Below are 15,549 nucleotides of genomic sequence, written 5' to 3'. Positions count from 1 at the left end.
CGTAACGCCCAAAATTTGGTACCAAGTTGATTAATTAGTGTCTTAATGTCGAGAGTTAATAAAAACTATCCTTAGTTAAATTAAATTATTTATTAAGACTTTCTCATTTTGAAAAAAGAAAAATATCACACCCAATGCGTTAGGGCACAACATTTTATTCTCTTCAAGATGAGTTAGTCCAAAAAAACTCGTGTAATAAAATTTAAGAAAATATTTAATTGTTTAAAATTTATGAAGAAATCGCAGCCCAATACGTTAGGGCTCGATTTCATAAAATCTCAAACATTCAATATTTCCTTTATTTTTAAAAAAAAATCTTTATCTCGAGAAATCAACGTGTCACATCCAATACGTTAGGACACACCATATTGAATTCCTGATGACAAGTTTTATTTTGTTTGATTAAAGAGCAATCCTCAATTGTTAGATTTTACGAAGAAAACCGGAACCCAATACGTTAGGGCTCAATTTTCTTAAAAATCCTAAATACGAGTATTATCTCTATTTTGAAAATTTTCTATTTGTAAATTCGTGTAAAAGATTATGTAATGTTATATTGTATGTATACATGTCGCGATAACAAATACAACAATAATAAATACTACAATGGCATAGAAAAAATATAAACAAATAAATAAAAAAATCATTAAAAAAATCAAACACATACAAAGTATCAAATAAATGTGCAAAATGATAAAAAAATGAAAGCATAAATCGAAAAAGAAATGAATGAAATAAAAAGATAAAGAAAAGAAAGTGCATAATATATACATTGAAATTAAAAGACATGCACATAATTTACATATGAAATTTTTGGGTTATAAACTTATATATATACAAAAATATATAAACATATATAGATTATAAAATAGGTATTTAAAAATATATGTATTTGAGCATTTTAAAAAAATAAATATACGCATATATAAATAAATAAATAATAAAAACATTTGCTAAAAATATATATATACATAAATATATACACATGTACATATAAAAGAAAAATATATGTATAGATTTAAAATAATTAAATAACAAATACATTATAGAAATTTAATTAAATATATATATAAAAAACATATGTATATATATGTGAGAAAAATATTAGTTGAGAAAATGAAAAAAATAAAAAAATAAAAATAAAAATACATATATGTATAGATAAAAAAATTACATATAAAAATTAAAAATTACATTATTAAAATCAATTAATTTAAAAAAATAAATTGAACTGCAAATAAAAAATCCAGGGTAAATCCCCAAATAAATAAAGTCCAAAGGACCATATTGAACGCGCGAATAATCTTGGAGGGACAGGAAGGGCAATTTTCCTTTTCCCTCTAAACGGCGTCGTTCCATAGGGACCAAATTAAAAACTGAGAATAAATTAAAGGGTGAATTTAAAAAAATATAAAAACTTAATTATAAACATATTAATGGACGGAGGGGCTAAAAGCGCAATTTGCCCCTCCGCTCAAAAAACGCGCGGATCCTAGTCCGGATCGGGTCGGATTCGGGTCAACCCAGGCCTAAACGGCACCGTTTCAATTGGCTATTTAAGCCAAAAAAGTTTCAAAAATAATTCATTTTCATTCCTCTTTTAAAAAAAAACCAAGAAACCTTCAAAAAAAATCCTCTCCCTTCCCTAGTTCGTCCGGCTAGGGTCCGGCCATCGGGCGACATCGGCCACCATGCCGACCGCTGATCTCCAGCGCCGGTGCCGCCGTCTGTGGTGGCCAAAAAAGGGGAAAATCCCCTATTCGGTTCCTTTGGCCTCTCTAAGCCCAAATCTTGGCTCAAATCCTTCAAAAATCGCCACAAAACACCTCAAAATCCCTTGGAACCCCTCGACTTCCGTTTGTCTATCCTCGGAGACGAGCCTCGACCGCCCAACGGCGTTTCAAAAGGAAAAATGAAAGTAAGTTTTTACTTTAATGTTTTATTTTATTTTAATAACAAAAAACTAAAAAGCAAATAATAAACGAAATAAAAACAACAACCTTTTAGTGTTCCGATTGGTTCTCTTTTTGTGAAAATAATAGCCCATTTTATTGATTTTCCGAATCCCCCTTACAATATATTGGTGGCTTTTTTATAGCCGAATGAAACAATATCATAAAGGAATCAAATCTTTTTTCTTTGATTCGTAATCTTTTTCTTTCCATATACTGCTGTTTGCTTTCTTGATATGCAGGTATAGGGGCGCGGATCGTACGAAGATTTCCTTAGAAACCCTAGGGTTTCTGTCTATTGTTTTGGGCCTGATTAATTTTGGGCCTCTGTTTGGTTTAGGCCACATAGGCCCGTTTGTAATTCGGGTCCTTTAGACCCGGGCCAAAATAGGGTATTACAGCTGCCCCTTTTTGCTTGTTATTGTGTAACATAGGACCTTGGAACTCTTCTTCTTCAAGTAGCCTCATTCCTTCCTACTGCAACTTCAGAGGTTCTTCCATCTACTCCACTGCAATGCTAGAAAGATAGAATTTGTTGTTTCTCAAAAGAACAAGATTTTCTATCTTTAATCTACTCCACTGCAACTTCAGGGAGATAAGACTTATAGCTTCAACTTGATCTACTGCCACTTAAGATGAATTTGATGCGATCTGCTCTACTGTAATTCTAGAGAGATAAGATCCATCATTCTAATCCACTCCACTATAACTTTAGGGAGATAGAATTTTTTTATTTAGTCTGCCCCACTGCAATTTCAGGGGGATAAGACTCACTTTTTTGGGTCTGCTCCACTGCAACTTCAGGGAGATACGACCTGATATGATCTGCTCTTTGCAACTTCAGAGAGATAAGATCTGTGGTTTTAATCCGCTCTACTGCAACTTCAGGGAGATAGGATTATTGGCTTTAATATGCTCCACTGCAACTTCAGGGAAATAAGATTTTCCATATTCAGTCTTTTAAATTACAATGTTGGGGAAACGAGATTCGCCGTCGTAGCTTCAATCTGTTCCACTACACTGCCAGGGGAGTAAGATTCGTCGTTGTGGCTTTAATCTATTCCACTAAAAATGCTAAAGATATAGGATTCACTGCCCACAGCTTTAATCTGCTTCGCTTTAGCTATTTCAAGTCCTAACGCTAGTGAGATAAGATTCGCTGCCCTCAGCTTTAATCTGCTCCACTGCAACGCTAGGGAAACAAGATTCGCTACCTTTAGCTTTAATCTGTTCCACTATAATGCGAAAGAGATAGGATTCATTGCCCACAGCTTCAATCCGCTCCACTTCAGCTAATCCAAGCTTTAACGCCAAGGAGATAAGATTCGCCGTCGCGGCTTCAATCTTTTCCATTGCAACGTCAAGGTGATAAGACTAATTTCTTCGATCTACTTCACTACCAGCACAGGAAGGCAAGATCTGCTATTTTCAACCTACTCCACTGCTGCTCAGGGAGACAAGGCTGGTATCTTCGATCTACTTCACTACCAATACAGGAAGACAAGATCTGCTATTTTCAACCTACTCCACTGCTACTCAGGAAGATAAGGCTGAAATATCACCGGTTTGTTCTCTAGGGATCATGACCTGTATAATTCAACTCATGAACCTAATTATGCCTAGTGATTAGGATGTCATGATCAAAATGAATCAAATGCTCCCAGCTAGACGTGTATGTAGAATGTCCCTTTTTTCGAGAATGATCCCTCATTATCACTCAAGTTATCATTACTCAAAGTTTATTAAGGCTTTATCGCTGACGTGCTACAATGCCTTTTGCTCAACTGGCATCAAATTGCCCCCACTGTGAACTTCAAAGTTCAATTCACTGGGACGCAAAATTTGGCTTTTCCTCAATCTTCTCCTTTCGTACCTCAAGGATGCAGATCATGAAACACCTTGGTTCTTTACACCATTCCCCATGTATCATACTAAATTCTTATGCACAAATGAAGAATTTCTTTTCTAAAGGGAACTTCTTACTATCTCTTTAAGCTTTGTCATCAATCAAGATTTCTTGTCATCTCGTTCAATCAACATTGGGACAACAAAATCTGAAAGAACAGTCTTGATTTAGGCTTTCCTTCTTTAACATTTCAACTTTTAAACTTGGTGCGTTCTAAACAATAGTCATGTTTCAGGTTACTAAATTATTTAGAAATTCCCAGAGTAATATGCAAAACTTCTTTTGTGAAAGTTTATTAGTTCATTAATCATTATTCTAATGGAACATGTTTGCACAAAGATCATAATACTAACTAAGAGATGAATTAATTTGAGGCATAATTCGAATAATAGAAAAGGAATTTATTGATAGCAAGTGTCTTGAAAAGAAAAAGTATTCAAGAACAGCAAATAATGAAGTATTACAAGAACAAACAAATTCGGTACAAGTAATATGAAAACTAGGTGCCTTGGATATCACAGCTTGAACTTCTCTGTGCAAACTAGGAAACGTTCTGAATTTAACATGTGTTTAGGAGATCCACAGTACTTTGTCAATGACCCAAGATGTCGCATATCCTTTTCCTATTGATTTAAGTATAGCAAGATCACCACATGCCCCAATCTAATCAATATTTGAGCCACCCTTTTCGGGTTTTCAACTCAAATCATCCTTGGTCTCAAGGCTCCCTTTTGCGGGTTTTCACCTTGGCCCCCTTTTTTTTACATCAGAGCGCCTTTTGCGGTTTTTCACTTCGATTCCTCCTTTTCCTTCAAGTGAAATATTTCTTAACTGAATCTGAATTTACAGGATTCAGTAAATTTTGACCATCCATTTCACTCAAAAACAAAGCACCTCCAGAAAAAGCCTTTTTTACGACATAAGGTCCTTCGCAGTTTGGCATCCATTTCCCTCTGAAATCCTTTTGTAGAGGGAGAATTTTCTTCAACACCAAGTCCTCTTCATGAAATTCTCTAGTACGGACCTTTTTGTTATATGCTCTCATCATTCGTTTCTAGTACATTTGACCATGACGAATAGCTTTTAATCTTTTTTCCTCTATCAAATCCAACTGATCATATTGAGATTGGACCCATTCAGCATCATCCAATTTTAACTCAGCCAATACCTGGAGAGAAGGGATTTCAATTTCAATGGGTAAAACTGCCTTCATCTCGTAAACCAAAGAAAAAGGTGTTGCCCCAGTAGAAGTCCTGATAGATGTTCGGTAAGAAAGAAGAGCGAATGGTAACTTCTCATGCGAATCCTTGTAAGTTTCAGCTATTTTCGCCACAATCTTCTTGATATTTTTGTTGGCTACCTCCATTGCACCATTCATTTTTGGACGATACAGTGATGAATTATGGTGCTTAATACTGAACTGGTTGCAGACTTCCATTATTGTGCTGTTATTCAAATTTAGCACATTGTCAGATATGATCCTTTGGGCATTCCATATCGACATATGATCTCTTTCTTCAAAAACTTACTGACTGCTGACTTCATGACATTAGCATATGAGGCTGCTTCTACCCACTTAGTGAAGTAGTCAATAACCACAAAAATGAAACGATGTCCATTAGAAGCCTTCGGCGATATTGGCCCAATGACATCCATCCCCCACATGGAGAAAGGCCATGGAGAAGTCATAACATGAAGAGGTGTAGGAGGCGCGTGCATTTTATCCCCATAAATTTGGCATTTATGGCATTTCTTGGCATAGTTGATGCAATCTCCTTCCATGGAGGACCAGTAATATCTGAATCTCATGATCTGTCTAGCCATGGTGAATCCATTGGCATGTGTTCCACAAATACCCTCATAGACTTCTTCTAAAATTTCCTTAGCCTCTACAGCATCCATGCACCTCAACAATACTCGATCCTTTCCCCTTTTGTATAGAATCTCTCCATCTAAAACATAGTCAATAGCTAGCCTCCTCAATGTCCTTTTATCATTCTCTGTTGCCTGATCAGGATATTCGCGATTCTTCACATATAGCAATATTTCTTGGTACCAGGGACAATTATCATTCTCCACTTCTTCAATATTGTAGCAGTGGGCTGGAATATCATAAATACTGATTTGAATGGGCTTCATGTCCTCTAATTTATTCACTTTAATCATGGAGGCTAAAGTAGCAAGAGCATCAACCATCTGATTTTCTTCTCGTGGGAGATAATAAAAGGTAATGTTGTCAAACTCTTTAATCAATTCCAGAACCAATCTCCGATAACGGATCAACTTGGGGTCTCTCGTGCCCCATTCCCCTTTTAATTGGTATATTACCAATGCCGAGTCTCCATATACTTCTAATGTCTTAATTTTCCATTCTATGGGCGCTCGGATACCCATGATACAAGCTTCATACTCAGCCATGTTATTAGTGTAATCGAATTCCAATTTACTGGAGAAAGGATGATAATCTCCATTTGAAGATACCAAGATTGCCCCAATCCCATTACCTAATGCATTCGAAGCCCGTCAAAGTTTAACTTCCAAGATTGATTTTCTTGAAGACCCTCTTCAGCAATTGCCACATACATCTAGTCTTCATTCGGGAAGTCAAAGTCCAGCAGTTCATAATCTTCTAAAGCTCTACTAGCCAAGAAATCTGCTATCGCACTCCCTTTAATGGCCTTCTGACTTACATATACTATATCGAACTCGGAGAGTAAGATTTTCCATCTAGCCATTCTTTCATTCAACGCCGTTGACTCCATCATATACTTTAAAAGGTCTAATTTTGAAATTAGCCAAGTCGTATAATAGAGTAAGTATTGCCTCAACCTCTTTGTCGTCCAAATCAAGGCACAACATAATTTTTCGACAGACGACTATCTCATTTCACAACCAGTGAATTTCTTACTAATATAGTATATCACATTTTCTTTCTTTCCAGTGGCATCATGTTGACCCAGCACACATCCCATGGAATTATCGAACACCGTTAAATACAAAATCAAGGGTCTATCTGCACTAGGTGGTGACAGCACTGAGTATTGGATATGTATTACTTTATCTTTTCAAAAGCTTCCTGGAACTCTTCATTCCAAACACCTGGATTATGTTTCTTCAGAAGACGAAATATGGGGTCACATTTCTCGGTCAACTGTGAAATGAACCGAGCAATATAATCCAGTCGTCTTAAGAAACCTCAAACCTCTTTCTGAGTACGTGGTGATGGTAAATCTCGTATTGCCTTGACTTTGTCTGGGTCAATCTCGATTCCTTTTTCACTGACTACAAAGCCCAGCAACTTTCCTGACCTGACTCCAAAAGTGCATTTTGTTGGATTGAGTTTGAGCTGAAACTTTCTTAGTCTTAAGAACAATTTTCTCAGGACCTGCACCTGCTTCTCCTCTGTTCTGGATTTGGCAATCATATCATCAACATAAACCTCAATCTCTTTGTGCATCATGTCGTGGAACAAGGCTACCATGGCTCTCTGATATGTTGCTCCCGTATTCTTTAATCCGAATGGCATTACTTTGTAGCAAAATGTTCCCCACAAAGTAATGAATGTAGTCTTTCCCTTATCTTCGGGGTGCATCTTTATCTAATTGTATCCTGAGAAACCATCCATGAATGAAACCAGTGAATATCCCACCGTATTATCCACCAAAGTATCGATATGTGGCAATGGGAAATTGTCTTTTGGGCTAGCTTTGTTCAAATCTCTATAATCCATGCACATTTGCACTTTTCCATCTTTTTTAGGGACTGGGATGATGTTGACTACCCATTCAGAATATTTGACCTCCTGTAAAAACCCAGCATCAAACTGCTTCTTGACTTCCTCTTTTATTTTAAGTACAATATCGAGCCTCATTCTTCTTAACTTCTGTTGAACTGGCTAACAATCCTTCCTTATAGGTAGGCGATGCACTATAATGTCAATGCTCAACCCGAGCATATCTTGGTAAGACCATGGGAAGACATCTTTGAATTCTTGGAGTAATTCGATGAGATCTCTTCTTGTCTTTACAGAAATATCAGTTCCAATTTTCACATTTTTCCCTTCTTCCAAGCTCACAACTTCTATTGCTTCCTTGTGAGGTAGAATTTGTTTTTCTTCCTGTTCTACCATTCTCAACAAGTCTAAAAATAAACCACCATCTACGTCACCTTCAAAGTCCTGTGATCCCCCTAAACACATGTTTTGTTCAAGAGGAAACTCTGAGTTTGTAGCAGCATCATTCACGTCATTGATATACAAGGACCTAATACGGCTACAAAAGAATATATGAATTTATGTACAATTATTTGTGCAATATGATTATAAATGAAAGAATAATTTAATATATTTACTCGCATGGAAAGAATAAAAGAATATTTGCTCGAAAGAGTTGTATTTTATTAAATAATGATATTTGAACATAAGCCTTTTTCACAAAAGAGTTCTTATTATTTCTAGGCTAAAACAACAAGTTTGTTCTGAATATTACTCTGAGACAGTTCTAAAGACTTCCGGTATTTCTTCTGCAGTCCAATTATCTAGAACACTTCCAGGTTCATAAGGATAAATGCCCAATAAACTCCCTTCTTCCTTTGTATCCTCACAAATGGCGTTGATGTGCATATTTTCCAATGTTTCCTCGATGCTTTCCTCAACTAGTATCTTCCTTTCAGAATGAATGATCCCTCTAGATACGAAGGTTTTGGAAATGTGGGGAATTATCATTGGCTCATATTTGATTTCCTCCCCACTTAAATGCGCCATTCTTCTTTCCTGCCTTCTTTCTAACTCCTTCTTTCTCTATCCTCTATCTGACTTGTACCCTAAGCCAAAGTTGTCTTGTTTCTCTTTTAGCACTGGAATCTTAGTTTTCCCTTGAAGATATTTCCCTAATCCTCTTCTGGGTAAAGCTCCATTCCCCACCAACAGTTGCAAACCTATCTCCATAGTTTTGGAAATATTAGGCACCAGAATCTTGCTCCCTTCAGGAATAAATGTTGCATTTACAAACTCCAGAGATCGAAAAGAACATTCCACCTACTCGTCATTAATCTCTAAGTATGGCGCCTCATTGGATACAGCTGCTATAATATCCTCTTCGGCGTTTATTGTCACCAGTCGACATTCTGATACTAACTTTAGCTTCTGATACAATGATGACGGCACAGCCCCCGCCGAATGTATCCATGGTCTCCCCAATAAGCAACTGTAGGAGGGTTTAATGTCCATCACAAGAAAATCCACCTCATAAACTGTTAGGCCAATTAATAAGGGTATCTCAATTCTTCCCATGACCTTTCTTTCTGTACCATCAAACGCCCTCACTATATTTTGGCATGTTTTCATGTGCGAGCTGTCTATGGGAAACCTGTTAAGTGTGGATAATGGCAACACATTCAAAGCTGATCCATTGTCAATCAACACTCCTGAAAAAGTATACCCCTTGCATCGTGTAGTGATATGCAAAGCCTTGGTAGACCCCATGCCCCAAGTGGTATTTCATCATCATTGAAGAATATGAAATTATCAGCACTGATATTATTGACCAACCAATCTAATTTGCCGACAGAAATATTGTTGGCCACATAGGTCTCGTTCAGCACCTTCATCAACGCACTTCGGTGCACTTTTGAATTCAAGAGTAAGGCTAGTACAGATGGACCCAGTTGTTTATGCAACTGTTCGACGACAGTATACTCACTATGCTTCAAAAATTTGAGGAATTCCACAGCTTCTTCCTCTTTCACTGGCTTAGATAACACAAGCTCAGCTATTTTCCCTTTTTGTTCCACTATTACGGCCCTTCCTTTCACAGGTTCTGGATCGGAACTCACACCCTGGTCCTTTGTAGTCTCCTTTCCAGGGACAGTTGTATTGCACTCGTAGTTCCACAGAACCTTCCTACTATCTTGGTAAGAAAATGTTACAGGTTTCTTTATTATGATCTTTGGCATTACTGGTGTTCTCACTTCATCATTCTTTGGTCGCGAAATGATGACCACAGGCTGCGCTACTCTTGGAACCTTCGTGGATTCGGATGTGCAGATACTCCCTTCTTCCTTAACTTCTTCGTAAAACTCCATTTCCTTGTCATCCATCATGCCTTGAACCAAGACTTTGAATTCTGTACATTCTTGAATCTCATGTCCCTCATCATGATGGAACTCACAGTAGTTTTCCACCCCTTCAAAGCTTCTCTTTGAACCCAAAACAAATAACCCCCTTTCTATCATCTTCTTCTAGACCCATTTTAAAGGAATTTTCACTTCTGCAATATCATCCTTGATTTTTCTACCCATGTTCTCACCTATCATGTTAGCTCCATTATGATCAAGTAAAGGGTTCTCTGTACTAGGCAAATCATCCAACTTAACAACGCCCATGCCTATGAGTCTTTCAACCAGCTTTTTGAACGTCGTACAATGTTCTATGGAATGCCCCACGATTCCCGCGTGATAATCGCATCTTGCGTTTGTATCGTACCACTTGGGGTACGGAGGTTATAGAGGTTTCAAGTAGTAAGGGGAAACCACGTGTGTATTGAATAGATTCTGATATAGCTACCTATACGACATTGGAATTGGCGTAAATTGAAGCTTCTCTGTGTTTTATCTTGTGTTAGATCCCTGCTTTGATGAACCTTGTTGGCTAACAGCCACTTTTCCCAGCTGATTCACCGTAATCGTCTTTGAATACCCTTGCCATATGAACTTGTGTTGTTGACCTCATTTTCCTTCTTCTTCGAGGCCGTCTTTCTGCTACTCTCTCCAGTATCAATCTTCCCACTTCTGATAGCATTTTCTATCATTTCACCATTCATAACTATGTCAGAAAAGCTTTTTTGTGGCACTTCCTAACATATGTGTGATAAATGGGGCCTTCAACGTGTTAACGAAAAGCATCGTCATCTCTCTTTCTAGAAGAGATGGCTGAAATTGGACAACAACCTCCCACCACCTCTGTGCATATTGCCTAAAACTTTCATCGGGTTTCTTTTCCATGTTCTGCAGAGTGATTCTATTAGGTACCATGTCAGTCACATGGTTGTACTGCTTTATGAATTCCTGTGCTAAATCTCTCCATGAATTAATCTTGGTACGACTCAATTGATTGTACCATTTGGATGCTGCCCCTGTGAGGCTATCCTGGAAGCAATGTATCAGCAATTGGTCGTTATTAACATACCCAGTTATCCATCTGCAAAACATAGTAATATGAGCTTCAGGGCTACTAGTTCCATTGTACTTCTCAAACTCTGGCATTTTGAACTTGTATGGGAGCACCAAATCTGGAACCAAGCTCAATTCTTTAGCATCAATCCCATAGTAGCTATTAGAAAATTCCATTGCTCTAATATCTCCTCTAGCCATTTGTACTTTTCTTCTAGCTGTTTTGGCAATTGATCATTCATTTTCTCCTTTCCAGATGCTTCATCGAAATCAAGGATAGTAGGATTAGCAAGGTTGTCTCCGGGGATAGAGCCTGATCCAACTTGAAAATTCATTGGTGTTGCAGCGCCGGCCTGAAACTGCTGAGGCTGAATGGTGACAGAGGATTTGCGCGAATGTACTTCCACTTCTCTGCCCATGTTGAGGGGTAAAGCCTGAGGGATAAAGAAGTCCCTCATTGTCTCCTTCTTCCATATTGAGCACAGAGCCCTTTCCTTTATCAGTTCTTCTGGTCAACAACTGAGTTAATTGAGCCATCATACTCCCTTGAGATTCTATCATTTTGCCCATCATTTTTTGCTGAATTTTCTCAAGTTGTTCATTCATTTGTTGTTGAAGCTGATCCTGCATCTCTTTTTGGAACTGTTCTAGCCTTTCCATCCTTTGATCCATGTCTTTAGTTTTTGATTGAGTACCGTAGCGGTGTGTGGTGGGTTGGTTGGTTTCCAGGTTAACTGAAGAATGGATTATACCAATTAGAATCTTTTAATATTTTTTAATGCACATGAAACAAATGCAATGCATGAAATGAATGCAAAAAGGCGTCAATTTTGATTTAATTCCATTTAAGAAAACTTTACTAGAAAGCAAATTTCTTTACATAAAGTGAATTACAAATAAAGCTTTGCCCTATTACTCAGCATTCTAATCTTCCTAAGTAACACAACTAACTCTTGCCCCCGGTCTGATTCTAATTCATACTTCACACTCAGCATGTCGGCCTGTACTGCCAAAGTTTGTACATGATCAGCTACTTCTCGAATCTGGACCACAACTTCCTCCATAATATGATCTCTGCTCCTAACTTGATTCTAAAAGTAGTGGAGTTGTTCATTATTACGACTTTCATTCACTTCTAAGTACTTGATCCAGATCTCATAATTTTGCATTGCCGTTTCTAACTCTTCAATTCTTTTCCTTATTTCCTCGATCTTGCTCAAGTTTGCTTTCAACTCTATTGCGGGATTTCAATACTGACGAAGAGATCCTTCCAACTCGATCGCTCTATCCTTTAACTCACCATTTTCCTTTTGGCTTTCTGACAAACTCTTTTCTAAAGCCTCGTTTCGCATCTGCATCTCTTGGAATCTTCGTTCCCATCTATCAGCATTGTCTTTTTCTTCTCGAATTTCTGCTCGACACTGTTCTGAAGTTTTTCCCAACCCGGCAGCTTTCATTGACAGTCACAACTTTTTATAATCTATCTTCAAACTATCCAACTCCTCTTCAACCTTGTTTTTCCCTTTTCTTAATTTCTCAGTTTCAAGCTTCTGAACATCTATGTCTAATCTCAAGTTCATCTTTTCTTCCTCTATTTGTTCTATCTTCTTTTCTAACTCCGCATTTCTTCCTTCAAAATCTTGTCTTATGATTTCCAACTCAGAAGGGACAACCCGCAAACATTCCTCTACTGATTGGCTATTTTCTTGACTTATCTTGGGTATATTGTCGTTGATTCTCCTAACCCACCATTCATTATACTCAGGAGTTGTCATCGGACCCACCGCTAGCCTCTTCATTTGGTGAGTCTGTTTCCATGTGCTAGACACCTCTTGAATCTTCTTTCTATAATCATCATCCCTGTATGAAAATTCACAATCAGCTATTCCTTGGGTCGCAGGTATAAATTGCCTTGACCTATACTGCCTTAGCACTAACAATGGGGCATATCCAATAGCTCCCCAAATTCCAAGTAGTGGAACCCAATCGAAATTACCACATCTATACAAGATCTCATCTAGAAGCAACCAACGGGCTCTCCACTCGATGTCCTCTTCTTGAAGATTCTGAAGAATCGCCATCCACTTCTCCTCCGAAATGTTGTCTCTCCTCGGTGTGGCTACAATCTCCTTTAGTGGCGAATAATTTTATGAGAAAACCCGATACGAAACCCGATCAACCTTCCAAAAGTGACTATAGAACCATGCGAGTAGGAGCTGTGCACATACAATGAATCTACCCTCACCCGCCTTTCGGCATGCACTTAATGACCTGAAAGTCTCTGCCAGAATCGCCCAAATTGGTGTAACCTTCTTATCAAGCCGGTCAAATAAATCGGCGACTGCTTCATCAACATGCCCCAAAGTTTTGGGGAAGACAACTAAGCCATATATACTCAAAGCAAAGACGTCTAATTTCTTCCTCGCATCTGGGTGCGTTAGAATTAAATCTTTCAAACTCTTCCAAGGAATACACTTGTTATCCCCTTTTTGCTTAATCTGTGCAACAACCCACTGCTCACTCATCCCCGTCATACTCATCAGCTTCTTCGAAAAGGTTGGCACATTTATCGCTCTTGAGTAGACCTTGTCCACTTGAAACTATGCATATCTGAGTAAAGCCACATATTCTTCTATCGTAGGTACCAAATCGACCTTTCCAAATGTGAAGCAACTGTAAGCAGGATTCCAGAATTGGGCGAGGGCTCGGAACAAATGCTTGTTTACCTTCACATCAAGCAAATAAGACAAATCCCCATAATTATCATAAAATAACTGTCTAACCTCATCATTCCACTGATCCCAAATTTCTTTCATCTCTTGCAAATTGTTTTGAGTTACACTGATGCGAGTAAAATCCCATAATTCTGATACATATCCATCAGCCAAGCTATCGCCTTTCTCTTATTGCGTTGTTTCAGACCAAGTTTGTATAGCTGCATTATCCTCTACTTTATCAAGAAACCCTTTTCCTATGATGAGCTTTCTATCTAGCAACTGAATATGAGCCGACGCCTTTTATAATGAAATGAAATGCCATGTCATGCAATCAAAATAAAACAAAAAAAAGGTCAATATCATATAAAAATATAATCAAGAAATAGTAAAACACCTAATCGGATATCTATTAGGGTTCAGTATAGTTCTACCTAAGGTGGATCCCTAAGGTTCACTATATGAAGTTCAGCTTCTAGGAAAAAGGTACCCGAACCAGCAGATTCCTCGATCTTCACCCATTATAGGCTCATATAGATCAAGTTCAGTTCAGGGGAATACATTTTCCCTATGACTATACGGAGATGAAAATCTCACGAAGGCATTGGTACCGATGTACTCCGAAAGTGATCCACTATCCTATACGGAGGTGAAAACCTCACGAATGAATAGTTTATCACTCCCACTTAAAAGGGTAAAATCATTCAACTCATGTAATGTGTAATGCAAACAATACTTAAATTCATTAGCACCCTCGTAACGCCCAAAATTTGGTACCAAGTTGATTAATTAGTGTCTTAATGTCGAGACTTAATAAATACTATCCTTAGTTAAATTAAATTATTTATTAAGACTTTCTCATTTTAAAAACAGAAAAATATCACACCCAATACGTTAGGGCACAACATTTTATTCTCTTCAAGATGAGTTAGTCCAAAAAAACTCGTGTAATAAAATTTAAGAAAATATTTAATTGTTTAAAATTTATGAAGAAATCGTAGCCCAATACGTTAGGGCACGATTTCTTAAAATCCCAAACATTCAATATTTCCTTTATTTTTTAAACAAAATCTTTATCTTGAGAAATCAACGTGTCACATCCAATACGTTAGGACACAACATATTGAATTCCCGATGACAAGTTTTATGATTAAAGAGCAATCCTCGATTGTTAGATTTTACGAAGAAAATCAGAACCCAGTACTTTAGGGCTCAATTTTCTTGAAAATCCTAAATACGAGTATTATCTCTATTTTGAAAATTTTCTATTTTTAAATTCGAGTAAAATATGATGTAATGTTATATTGTATGTATACATGTCGCGATAACAAATACAAAAATAATAAATTCTACAGTGGCATAGAAATAATATAAACAAATAAATAAATAAAATCATTAAAAAAATTGATGACATACAAAGTATCAAATAAATGTGCAAAATGATAAAAAAAATGAAAACATAAATCGACAAAGAAATTAATGAAATAAAAAGATTAGGAAAAGAAAATGCATAATATATACATTGAAATTAAAAGACGTGCACATAATTTACATATGAAATTTTTGGGTTATAAACTTATATATATACAAAAATTTATAAACATATATAGATTATAAAATAGGTATTTAAAAATATACGTATTTGAGCATTTTAAAAAAATAAATATACGCATATATATAAAAATAAATAATAAAAACATTTGCTAAAAATATATATATACATAAATATATACACATGTACATATAAAAGAAAAATATATGTATAGATTTAAAATAATTAAATAACAAATGCATAATCAAAATTTAATTA

General features: G+C 36.8%; 2 protein-coding genes across 2 annotated transcripts; both read right to left on the bottom strand.

Annotated features, from left to right (window-relative positions):
* Positions 1–4,669: 4,669 nt before the first annotated feature.
* On the bottom strand, positions 4,670–5,997 carry LOC107941671 (uncharacterized). Its single transcript, XM_016875249.1, has 3 exons — positions 5,765–5,997; positions 5,027–5,303; positions 4,670–4,912 (listed from the first exon to the last, which is right to left on the bottom strand). Exons 1-3 carry the CDS (start codon positions 5,995–5,997, stop codon positions 4,670–4,672), a joined length of 753 nt encoding a protein of 250 aa, XP_016730738.1.
* Positions 5,998–12,488: 6,491 nt separating this feature from the next.
* LOC107941680 (uncharacterized) lies at positions 12,489–13,559 on the bottom strand. The gene is made up of 2 exons (XM_016875259.1): positions 13,254–13,559; positions 12,489–13,154 (listed from the first exon to the last, which is right to left on the bottom strand). Exons 1-2 carry the CDS (start codon positions 13,557–13,559, stop codon positions 12,489–12,491), a joined length of 972 nt encoding a protein of 323 aa, XP_016730748.1.
* Between the last annotated feature and the right edge of the window lie 1,990 nt (positions 13,560–15,549).

The sequence above is a fragment of the Gossypium hirsutum genome, chromosome D12, assembly GCF_007990345.1.
Source record: "Gossypium hirsutum isolate 1008001.06 chromosome D12, Gossypium_hirsutum_v2.1, whole genome shotgun sequence".
NCBI lineage: Eukaryota > Viridiplantae > Streptophyta > Magnoliopsida > Malvales > Malvaceae > Gossypium > Gossypium hirsutum.
The sequence above is the reverse complement of the archived record's forward strand: the minus strand, read 5'-3'. Positions and strand labels throughout refer to the sequence as shown.

Bases quoted from the DNA above. Each gene is read 5' to 3' on its own strand.
- LOC107941680 (XM_016875259.1), bottom strand. From the start codon at position 13,559: ATGACGGGGATGAGTGAGCAGTGGGTTGTTGCACAGATTAAGCAAAAA. The intron at 13,155-13,253 runs GTATGTGCACAG...TCGCCACTAAAG, and splicing joins CGGGTGAGGGTAGATTCATT to GAGATTGTAGCCACACCGAG.
- LOC107941671 (XM_016875249.1), bottom strand. From the start codon at position 5,997: ATGAAGCCCATTCAAATCAGTATTTATGATATTCCAGCCCACTGCTAC. The intron at 5,304-5,764 runs GTGCATGGATGC...TTTGAATAACAG, and splicing joins AAGGATCGAGTATTGTTGAG to CACAATAATGGAAGTCTGCA. The intron at 4,913-5,026 runs GTATTGGCTGAG...CAAATGTACTAG, and splicing joins TTGAAATCCCTTCTCTCCAG to AAACGAATGATGAGAGCATA.